Source organism: Phoenix dactylifera, chromosome 4, assembly GCF_051530095.1.
Source record: "Phoenix dactylifera cultivar Ajwa chromosome 4, Ajwa_hap1_PhDact_Kaust_v1.1, whole genome shotgun sequence".
Classification (NCBI taxonomy): domain Eukaryota; kingdom Viridiplantae; phylum Streptophyta; class Magnoliopsida; order Arecales; family Arecaceae; genus Phoenix; species Phoenix dactylifera.
This window is the reverse complement of record NC_143193.1, coordinates 1042669-1054707: the sequence shown is the minus strand read 5'-3', so window position 1 is coordinate 1054707 and position 12039 is coordinate 1042669. Positions and strand designations below refer to the sequence as shown.

Here is a 12039-nt window from a genome sequence, read left to right as displayed (position 1 = left end):
GGGGTAATACAGTAAATGCGCAACTACAGATGCCGGTATCGGGGGTATAATTAGTCTTTCTATAATTCTATTCCTTCCGGCTTCCCCCTCGCGCTTTATTTACGCGTTTTCCCTCTCGTTTTCTCCTCTCTCTCTCTCTCATGCTCCTATTCCCTCCTCGCGTGGTGGTCTCGATTCCTCCGCTGCCGCCGCCGTCTTCAACCACTGGCCGCGGCTCTCCTGGCTTCTTCGTCGACTTCGATTTGTTGTGATTGATTTCTTCGGATGGGAAATTGCTGCGCCGGGGACGTCCGCGGCGGGCAGCAGGCCGTTGGCGGCGGGATGGGAGGCGCCGCCTCTGGTACGCCCGGAGGGTTCAAGAACGCCGACGTCAGCGAGGCCGTCGACCATTTCCTCAAGTCCCGCGGCCTTGGCGGCCTGCACTCCCAGATCGAGGTTCGTCTCTTGATCTGGAGCCCGAGAAACCCTATATTCCTGCTCTCTCCGTGCTAGATCTGTGATTCTTAGACACAGTAGCGAGTAAGATTTGGCAGTCTGGTCAGTGGAGTGAGGTTGCTTGATCGTAGAGTTATATGACCACAGTAGCGAGGGCCGTTAATTTCTGGAGAAAGAAACTGTGGCTTGAGAGGCGTAGTCAAGTCATCACTGATGATGTAATTAGTAGCAAGTTTCAAAATGGTCTGTCTAGATCCGGGTAATGTTGTCTGCAAGTCGGTGACACCATGGTCATTCTTTCGATACATAATTGAAGAAAAAAACTCTGTATGTGATTTTCTTCCATAAATATATCTCAATAATTTGGAACCCTCTCAGATGAAACATGCAAATTCATGTGTAGGTGACATTTGATGTTTTTAATATCACCTATACATGAAAATTCATGTATCGGTGATATTAACAAAGAATTTACTTTTCCTATGCCTTTCTATTTGAATTCACCAGCTGAGTACATAAGCTCTGACTCGTAAGAGATCATGGCAGAGCATTTTGTTTCATAAGAAAATTTGGCTCTTTGTTTCCATGGCTGGACTAGTTTTAACCTGTGCAGTGTTCGTGGTAGTTATCCTCGGATACTAGTTTGAAATTAGTATTAATCACCATTCATGAGGTTTGGCATCTACTTGCTAGAAAAATGTTGCAAAAGTGTCTTGTTTCTAATGAGGTTTTGCTCAGAATCTGTTTATATTGTGGTCCTTTGGTATCCATGTGTCACCTTCTGGAGTTGAAGGTGTTAATGATATGAGAGCCTTGGACATGCAAATCTGATTACTTTTCTGTTTAAGATACTGATTTGGCTGATTATAATATTGTGCAACAGCTGTCGCTATCTGCTTCAAACTTGCGTGATCGAGACGTGCTTTCAAAGGTATGTTTACTCTCTTAGCACTGAATTTTTACATGTCCTTGCTTATCCGACAATGCTTAATTTCACTGTAAACTAAATCGTTGTACTGATTGCTTGGAATTCTATCTCGCAGTCACAAAAGATTGAAATTATTGATCGCCTAATATTCCAAACTTACTAATTGATGTTTAGAATACTTCTATTGGGATGAGTTCTTTTCTGGCATGTATTTTACATATAATGTTGGCTTTGATGTTTCACTTTTTTCCTTCAACATTTCAGACTGTCAAGCTTTACATATTGATTTGTATTCTTGTTTGATTATATCACAAATTGGTTTCGAATATTAATAAAATGGAGGTTTTTGGAAACAAGAACTTTTTATTTCTTTCTTATGAGGAAAGCCTAGAGAACAAAAGATTTTAGTTAAGCTTTTCTTTTTCTTACCTTGCTGAAATTTTATTGAAGAATCATAAGTTTTAATTTTGGGCAAGTTATGTTAAAACTAGGCATCCAACTATAATGTACATAATCACTCACAAGGCAATTTGGTTTAACCCATGCCGTAAGGCAATTTTGGGCAATTTTGTTTTATTGAAGACTTAAACAATGGCTGCATATGAATTCAGCTTGTGATGTTAGTAAGTTCATCTTTGTTTGTAGAGCGACCCCATGGCTGTTATTTATGCAAAAAGGAGGGATGGACAACTTGAAGAGATTGGTCGCACTGAAGTAGTATTAAATTCATTGAATCCTGTGTGGATTGCAAAGATTACTGTTATTTACCAATTTGAGGTTGTGCAGCCCTTGGTGTAAGCTTCAATAATTTTTCATATGCACTTCCATGTATTTTTTTTTTTTAATTCCACATTTGTTTATGTCTCTCTTTGTCGAATCTATTTTCTTCCTTACAGACATTGAACAGAACTTTTGTTGCAGGTTCCAGGTATATGATGTTGACTCACAGTTCCATAATGTACCAGAGAAGGTATAAATATTTTTCTTTGCTGCACAAGCATTGCCATGGTGTTCTCTTGATAAAATAGTCTGCTCATTCCAATGAACCATTCAAGTCAAACAGTTGACTAATTAATCTTGGATTTAGTCATTATATGTGCATGGCTTGGTTCAAGCATGTTAAGCATGGGAATTATTTATATTATCCTTTTGTTGCCTATGCAAAGCTCTTCAGCAGATGCCCTGTTGTTTTCAGATGTAATTTTCTGCTCTCTTTTTTTTCTCCAAATGGCTAAAGAAGCAAAACTACTAGATGATATGATACAGAAGCAATCACAGAGGAAAAGTTAGTCACTCTCCTATTTAATCTGATATTTATGATCTCTGCATAGAGTAAAATTCTTCTAGCTCCTTCACCAAGGTGGTCTTGAGAGCTACTATGTTAATGGTGTTTTTGCTCATCAAGTATTTCTAAATGATAGCTTCTCATTGTACTTCAAGATATTTGCTGATGTGAAAGGGGAAGTATTCACACCACATACTGAGTCATTTTCCTCGGCCCCTTCCATAAGTAAATAATATTTTCATATTGAGAAAAATACTCAGTTCTTGGAGCCCGCACTTCATCGGAATCTGCTGCTGTAAATCCCACCAAGAAAACATCCTGATGTAGAGTCTTAACACTCTGTTTAGTCATAACTATGACGTATGCAAGATTGACTTCTATTGCTTGAAAAGTTGCCATCAAAATAAAATTCAAAAGCCATTCATTAGTGACATGACAAGAAGGCCACCTTCATTTATTTTCTACATCAATACACAATCACATTTCTACTTCAAACCAATTGACACCAATAGTCTAAGTTGATAGGGAATGGGTCAACAATGTATATCCGGCTCGAAACATTTTTGGTGACCAGTTTGGAAAAGATCAAGGCCCACCTTGAAATGAAATAATTGAACAATATGAACTGAGAGGCTAATTAAAATTGTGTAACGATTTTAATAGCTTATTATTTGTGCTCTTATCTAGAATATAAGCTATATTAAGCATTACATAAGTAAAAACAAACAAGAGGTGTCCTCTCAGAAAAAGAAGAGATTTGCCCTACTCGTTCCACATATGCAGGTTTCCTTGTCAACCTAGAAGCTCTGTTCCTTGGACAGTTAAGTTTTCTGGAATTATAAGGTGCCAACAGTCCTAGCAATAGACGTCACTGCATAACTCTTCTTGACACTTTAAACAAGGTTGTCTTGGTTAGGTCAGATATTGTTGACACTTGATGATTATTTTGATTGTTCTATTAGAAACACCTTATTCTGAATGATGACACTTGGATTCTCAACCATTTTACTGCTAAATCATATTAGTCTAAAGTGTTTAGGTTTCTTAATTGAAATGTAACACGATCCACCTTTTTATTCTTTTCCTCCAATGCTATTATTGGAGAAGTACCATTGACTAGTCAGCTTGCTCTAGCTGTTAGGATATTAACACATATTTTCTGTTGTACATAAATGTCCTAATATCTAGATTTTATGAGGTTAAGCTGTGAGGCACTTGGAGACATACGAGCATCTATATAACATTGCCTGGCAGATGGTTCAGCATCTTCTCCTCAGGAGCCCTTGTAGCCCTCCATTTAGAAGCATATATAATGCCACAATTTTAGGCACAAGAAATTGTGGCTCAAATATAATAATGCAACCAAGGCTTAATTCATCTGATGCAATTTTCACTTTATATCGAATCATAAGAAAAGAGAACAGAAGAGGAGGGGAGTGGGTTTGGCAAGAAGAGAACCAGAAAAGAAAAGGAAGAAGTGTTTCCTAACCCATTTTTTGTTGGAGGCTTTGTGCTGATAGGTTAGGTTTAATAGCAAAAGTTTGAGGACAACAAAGTGCAGATCTTAGAGCTTAAGCCAATGTTTTAAAATGTGATGCATACTGCCGTTTATGTGCCGTGCGCGTGCATATGCACATATGGTCCCCTGACTGCAGGGCATTACCTATATGTAGTAAATATACACAGTTATACCATATATGGACTGGAAAGGCAGTTCAGTTAGCATTACAGGATTGCATATATGGCCTGCATACATGAGCTTGCTTAGCATTCTGGAGTTACATATGCAGCCTACTCTTATCTGGATCTATGCACGTAAAGTTGGTTTAACCTCATGATTAGATTTGATGTGGGTCTTGGGTGGGCCTAATACATGTATTAATAGTGTTAAAATATTGATTATGTTATCATTATTCCTACTAGGTATTGTGTTCTAAGTATTAAATACTAATTGTTAGTTGGAATTCTTATTAATAATGTTACTATCCATTCAAAAAAGATTGCTAATATTATCACTATTATTGTTGTATTTAATGTATTATATTTACTTTATATAGTTAAAAAATAATAACCGTATGTGCAGGTGCGTATGCTGTCCACATAATGCATATGCACATTGCAGTCCCTTGACAACCGGCATACTGCAAAGTCTTTTTAAAACGCTGGTTTTAGCTGAATCTCAAAAATCGCAAACAACCAATAGTTTCATCATATAGAAATAAAGGAAATTCAGAAGCTATGGCTTGTATATTTTTCTGTTTGTGCAGGGAAAGCCATACATGAGGGGAAGAAGTGATTCTAAGCCAATCTCCGTTCATAGAGTTTGCTTGAGTAATTGATATGGTGGTATTATTTCCTGATAAATAATTCGAAAGAATAAGAACTGTAGCTTACAATATATTATGCCACATGTTGATATACTCCAATAATAGCTCATGTTCACATGGTTTATTTCTTGCTATATATTTTGGGGAACTGAAGTTCAACTTTTTAAGCTATGCCACATTTTACATGAGAACATTTCGGTAAATATGTCACATATTATTCTATTTCAACAATTGTAGCCTGGACTTGCAAGAAACTATATGTCCTTTGCATGCAATGATAAGTGATGAATCTTCCTAGTAATGATGTAACAGTTTGAGTTCTGAAAAAAAACTATTATTAGAATCAAACCGATCCTTGATATTTATTCCAAAAATTTGTATAACAAATTTGTATGGTGCTTCTTAGACTCTTATAGTTTTGACTTGCGAAAACTCAATACATCTGCATGCTGGCATCTACAACATCTTCAACATCTGGACTTTCTTCAAAACTGGACTCCAACTTTCTCAATGATTTTTGGAACTCTAGAGGCATCAGTCAAATAAAAGGAAACAAAGAAAATGGTTCAAACCTAATCTTCAGCATTTTTGTTTGCTTTGCTCTTGCATGCCAGGGAAAAAGAAACTATTTAACTCAATTCCAGCGAATAAAAGATTGAGTCTCAGTTTTGTTTTTGATATAGTGAAATGTTTACCGAATCTAAGTTTGAAAAAACTTGTTCCTAGACTTGCAAGCCAAGACAAACCAAGTATTAGGTTGCTTGGTCTTGGCTTGGTACATAGAACGGCTGCTCATGCTCGGCTCCAGCGCAGTTTGCTTGATGTAAGTTGTTCAAGCTTGACCTATCAAATCTCTGACCTGAGCTTTTGTCAAGCTTGGCTTGAGCCAAGGTTAACATAAGTTGTTCATGCTCTGTTCCTATAACCTCTGAGCTGAGGTTTTATCGAGCTAAGTGGAGCTTCCCTTTTTTTTTCTTTGCAAGCTAGTTGTTTTCAGGTTTAGCTTGTTTATGTGCTGAGACCTAAAATCTGTTTGAGCCCGGCTCATTTTCTAACTCAGCTAAGCCCAAAGGAGCTGTTGTTGACATGATTCATGCTGCTCATGAACAGCTTGGTTTGTTGACGGATCACTGACTCTGCTCTCATCTGCTATTCCCATCTTTGCAATTTGACCCTTCAACCTAAAAATCTTGACTCTTGTTTATGTTTGTACTAATTCACTAAATGTATTACACGTCAATATTTAAGTGCAGGTAATTATATAAGCAATATTTTTTTTTTTAATTGAATATACAATAGAACATTTAGAAAGCTTTCACTCTGTGCAGATGCTTAAACTAGAGGAGCAACAATTTCTTGGAGAAGCTAGCTGCCTTCTGTCTGAGGTATAATGTATGCTTATTTACAAATTTGGATGGTGTACTTCATGAGAAAAAAATCACTTAGTGAGATGAGTTGATTGGCTCTTGCGGTCCACTATACATTCAAATTTTTGAGTCATCAAGATAAATCAAAAGCTTTATTCTTTTTACCTTTGGTTTTGCTGCAAGGATAGTGAGTGCTGTACCAGCCAAGGATGGTATACATAATAAGAAACTTGCCGGTATATTGGCTGGTATGGTGAATCATGTTAATCTAAAAGAATAAAAAACATATGTAAGCAAGATGAAATAAGAAGTGTAAAAATCTAGATAACTGAATACCAATTTTTTGGATTATTACTAGTTATTTTCAAGTGAATTACAATTGCATTTTAAATTTCTAATGTCAAGAAATTTAAGGTTGAAAACTAAATTTCCTACACAAAGTGTACAAATATTGTGAAATTGAAAAAAAAATCTGCATTAGTTAATCCAAAGCTGATGCATGTGAAATTTAGATTTCTTACACTAGAGGCGTCAGTTATTGTGATAATGGGGGAAAAGAATCTGCATTGGTTTAATTCTAACTCTGAAGTAGATGCATGTCTGGTTATATGTAATTTGAATAAAATTTCTTAAGAGATTGTCTCTGTATTTAAAAATATTAGTTTTTATTTTAGAGTTTGCTTCTGTAATTTCAATAAAGTTTCTTTAGAGAGCATATCAGCCAAGGGCGGTGAGTATATAATAAGAAATTGGTCTGTATACTGGCTAGTATAATGAATCAGGATAATTGCTCTGAAAAACTAAAAAGCATGTAGAAACAAAAAGAAATAAGAAAAGGAGCATAAAACCTTAGAAGACGACATTTTTTTTTCTAATTATTACTTGTTACTGTTATGTAAATTTAACTGCATTCAATCCTAATGTCAAGAAATTTGAAGTTGAAAAATAAAGGTTGTGTCTATTGTATTTAAATCATACATTTTCAAAGATTGTATGGTGAAAAAAGGTGCAAAAAATATTTATGTCAAGTGAATATCTCCTTGGCAGTCTCCATTCCATCCTCTTTTTTCCCCTGTTATTGCTTCACAAAATCTTATGAAATAAATACATAACTAAATAATTGATCCTTTTTGGCCGGAATGGACCTGCACTCACAAATTACAACTAGTTATTCTTGCAAACCTGCCCTATGCTGGTTCTTATGGCTAAAGGATATTGCTTATAGCCGTGTGATCAGCGGCAAAGCTGAAGCCGCCCCCCCCCCCCCCCCCCCCCCCCCCCAAAAAAAATGTTGGTAGTTACCAACACCTCTCTCTCATTCTCTCTCGTCCTTAACAAGTCTCCTCCCTAATTAACACACTCGCTTATTTCCAACCAATTTTTTTTATCTTATTTAAGTTTAAACATTACTCTCTTAATTAATTCCTTTTATTTTTGCAGAATCTTAACAAACCAAATTCCTTCCTTTAAATCACTTACTACCTTGTAATGTTTTTTAGCTTTCATTCCTTTTTCTGAATATAGCTGGATAATCCTAAAAAGTGAACTTCCTTTATAGTAATTTTTTCTCTAAAACGAAAAGGAACAAAAAAAAAGGAAAGAAGGTTGGTAATTTCTTTTCCTTCCCCCTTTTATTTTTCAAATTAATTTATTATTTTTATTTATCATTACGTGAAGTAATGAAATTGGAGATTCAAAAATATTTTTTTTATAACAAAAGTTTTGGGACTTAACATAAGATGATTTTTCATGCATGTATTCTTTATTCTCATAGATAATTTCATAGCTTTTTCAGAATTTTTCTGTCCTTAAATTATTTTTAAAATTCAAATCTTTATCCAAAATTGCTTAAACAAAAATGTAAAATAACGAGGAGGACAATATTCTACGTTTTGATTGGCATTATATAGTACATAAGTTTTTGAAATAATTAATACAAGATTTAACACAAAACATTTCCATTATCTAGATGAATGTAAGAACGACTTCAATAAAAAAAAGATATACATATTTATGATTGTCATCAATAAATTTTAATATTTTTAAATATTAAGATTATAAATATTTAGATTGGCCCCCCACCAGAAAAATTCCTGGCTCTGCCCCTGCACGTGATGCCAACAGTGCTGGCTGTTTTTAGCTCCATATAACTCTTTTCTTTATTCTGCTTAACATGGCCTAGTTTTTGAGCCAATATCAGTATTTTTTTATTCAACTTAATTTCTTACAAGAAAAGTAACTTGAAAAAGTTCTTTCTAGATATCTCTCGTGACTTGAAGTAAGCTAGGCTTGTCCATTCTTTTACTGTATATTTTTATTACTGACTTTTTTCATATTTTTTGTTTTCTTTGCAGGTACTTACCAAGAATACCAGATCTTTGACTCTAAATCTTGTCCATAGAGATGGAGGAGCACATCCTAGAAAGTTAAGTGAGCTCACCGTCCGTGCTGAAGAGTGTGTTGGTTCAAAAACAATCATAGAGATGGTGTTCCGCTGTTCAGATCTGGAAAACAAGGACCTTTTTTCTAAAAGTGTAAGCTGTCTATATTTTGAAATTTCTTTTACAAGGGCTGTAGGTTTTGTATTGATTCTCTCTCTCTGTATGTGCACGCGCGCTCATTTGCAGGATCCTTTCTTATTGATTTCCAGAGCAGCTGAAAGTGGGGTACCTATTCCAATTTGCAAGACTGAAGTGAGAAAGAATGATCTGAATCCAACATGGAAGCCGGTGATTCTTAATATTCAGCAAATTGGAAGCAAAGTATGGGTGCCTTTCCCAACCAATCAGTAAATTCCTTTTGTTGCATCTCTCATCATCTTTTGTTATATAAAATTTGCAGGAAAACCCTCTGACTATAGAGTGTTTTAACTTCAATGGCAGTGGCAAACATGATTTGATTGGGTAAGGACTTTTTACCTTTTTGAACGTCTGCCTTTAAACATCTCATACATTAACATGTTATGCTAAAACAACTTAAAGAGGACTTTTAATATGATTGACATGGTGAGACAATGTTTATTTGTATAAACAATTGGACAGCAAAGTTGTGAAATCACTGGCAGAATTGGAAACGCTTCACCATGATCTGCGTGGTGAGAATTTCTTTGTACCTACTGTTGTTGGGCATGATCATCACAATAAGGTAAGGATTCTTTCTGTTTTGGAATGTTGAATGATCCTCTATTGTAGGTCCTCTTGCGAACACATTTGGTTAACAAATTTCGGTGATTTCACATACAGGTATTGAAGGCACAGATATTTGTGGAGAAGTTTTCTGAAAGCAAGAGGCAGACTTTCTTGGATTACATTGCTGGTGGATGTGAACTGAATTTCATGGTTGCTATAGACTTCACAGGTATGCATGCATTCATGCTTTAAACTATGCAACCTAGTGGCTATTGGCTCATTCTTTATCTACTACTGTTATCTACTGTCATTTTTAATTTCGACTAGTATTACAAAGATACTTCTTGTTTACCAGCTTCAAATGGAAATCCTCGTCTTCCAGATTCCTTGCATTACATTGACCCCTCAGGTCGGCCGAATGCGTATCAAAGAGTGAGGGCTGATAGATGCATCAGTTATTATAGTTTGGCAGGATTTATTGACTTTTTTAAGGATAGCCATTACCTTGGGTTTATGGTTTTTGGTATCTGCAGGCAATATTAGAAGTTGGGGAGGTCTTGCAGTTTTATGACTCAGATAAGCGTTTTCCTGCTTGGGGTTTTGGAGCAAGGCCAATTGACGGCCCTGTCTCTCACTGCTTTAACTTGAATGGAAGCACTTCCCACCCTGAGGTCATTTTTTTATCAAGCTCTCATTGTTATAAAATTATTGAGATCAGAATTATTTACTTCCAGTTAAAAAAAGAGAGAAAACTTATTCAGCTTTTCGGTATATCACTCTACTTAATTTGTATTTGCCCTTTGTTGGTAGCCACACTGAAATTTCAGTAGCTCAAAATAGGGTTCTACTAGGGAGATTTTTCTTTTCGGTGGTCCAAAACAATGTTGCATATCCTGACTGTAGCCAGTTGGCCCCAGGTTGATGGAATCCAAGGTATTATGTCAGCTTATATGAGTGCTCTTCATAATGTATCACTGGCAGGCCCTACCCTTTTTGGGCCAGTGATTAATACTTCTGCACTGATTGCCAGCCAGTCGCTAGTCAACAATCAACAGAAGTACTTTGTTTTGCTAATAATCACGGTAATAGAGGAACTTGAACATTCTCTTTCCTGGTTCCTGTGTCTCCTTTTAAACTCTTCAAAATCTTTCTTCAGGATGGTGTGATAACAGATCTCCAGGAAACCAAAGATGCTGTGGTGAAGGCATCTGATCTTCCATTATCAATTCTCATTGTTGGGGTTGGTGGGGCTGACTTCAAAGAAATGGAGGTGCAGTGATATGTTGTCTTTCTTTTTTTTTATTCTAGGTTGTCTTTGGATTTTTTTTTTTTGAATTATCTTGTTAATCTTTCTTCGTGCAACATGCAAGCATAGCTCTTGAACTTGCAAGTTTCACCTTTGCAGGTCTTAGATGCAGACAAAGGAGAGAGGCTAGAGAGCTCTACGGGACGAGTTGCAACACGAGACATAGTGCAGTTTGTTCCAATGCGGGATGTGCACAGTATGTATATTCATTCTGAATTCTTTGTTCTACCATATCTTGTAAACTTTCCTGTCTATGATGTTCCAGTAAAGAACATTTTCATTATAGTGCACTTTGTTCCTGTGCGGAATGTGCGCAAGGTGTATGCACGTTCTGCATGCTTTATTCAACCATATCTTCTAACCTATTCAGTCTCTGATGATGTCCCTGTAAAGAACATCTGCAGTCCTTCCTGCTTCCAGTCACTTCACGTCACATACTGTAGTTGTATCTTCCATCAATCATCACTGAAAAGAGCACTATTAACATTGTCATAGCTAAAGTGCCCCTAACATTCATGTCATTTTACAGTGATATATAGCTGCCTGTTTCTAGTAACAGATATTTAAGAGAGCTATAGCTAAAATAGAGATCTTGGTGCAAGGATTGAGATGCTGGCATCCCTGAATGCACCATAAGGCACCTTTCATGCCAGCACTAGAATAGCTTGTGGCTTGGCTGCAAGCTCAGCCCCCCTACAAGCCACAGTGTAGATTGGCATGTGCCAATGGTAGGCTGTTATTTCTCCAACATGCAGCACTTAAAACAACCAAGGTTTTGAAAACATGGTTTCAACTGGGGCTTGTAGAGTTTTGGTTTCAGAAGTTTCAATGGTTTCAACAGTTGCACTCAAATTTTAGAGTTTTGATTACAAAAATCTGAAAATTTCATAAAAAGTAAAAAATAAAAGAAGCCAAGAAAATCTATTATGCAACATTTAGAGTGTTTTGTAATATATAGGTTCTTTATTTGTGTAGTTTCAATGGTTGTAAGCCAAAGTTAGTGTTGCATATGGTTAAAATTCGTGAGCTGTATTGGTATTTGAAGTTCTTCACCTTCATAGATCACTACAAGTTAACATCTGTGGTCTTGAAGCAACTTATTTAGGCTTCTCAAAGCAGTGAACCTTGGAAAGTGAACTTCGTTGTATCAAATGCTAGATCATCATAATTGAATGGAACGTCTATAATCAACCATGTAGGGCAGACATTTTCGATGGTGTTGGGCAGAATTTAATAAATATAGGCCCACTTTTGCTTAAATCC

At 36.2% G+C, this 12039-nt stretch overlaps 1 protein-coding gene across 1 annotated transcript in view; it reads left to right on the top strand.

Moving 5' to 3' along the window:
- Window positions 1-12039, top strand: part of LOC103708117 (protein BONZAI 1-like) — a 46271-nt gene that overhangs the window by 33069 nt on the left and 1163 nt on the right. Inside the window, exons 8-22 of the mRNA XM_089930318.1 lie at window positions 259-435; window positions 1319-1366; window positions 2009-2157; window positions 2285-2333; window positions 6304-6360; window positions 8697-8876; window positions 8970-9104; window positions 9184-9245; window positions 9384-9486; window positions 9585-9699; window positions 9826-9902; window positions 10004-10141; window positions 10388-10552; window positions 10627-10740; window positions 10876-10972. Coding sequence (XP_089786444.1) covers window positions 259-435; window positions 1319-1366; window positions 2009-2157; window positions 2285-2333; window positions 6304-6360; window positions 8697-8876; window positions 8970-9104; window positions 9184-9245; window positions 9384-9486; window positions 9585-9699; window positions 9826-9902; window positions 10004-10141; window positions 10388-10552; window positions 10627-10740; window positions 10876-10972 — 1666 coding nt within the window. The remainder of the gene's footprint in view (window positions 1-258; window positions 436-1318; window positions 1367-2008; window positions 2158-2284; window positions 2334-6303; window positions 6361-8696; window positions 8877-8969; window positions 9105-9183; window positions 9246-9383; window positions 9487-9584; window positions 9700-9825; window positions 9903-10003; window positions 10142-10387; window positions 10553-10626; window positions 10741-10875; window positions 10973-12039) is intronic.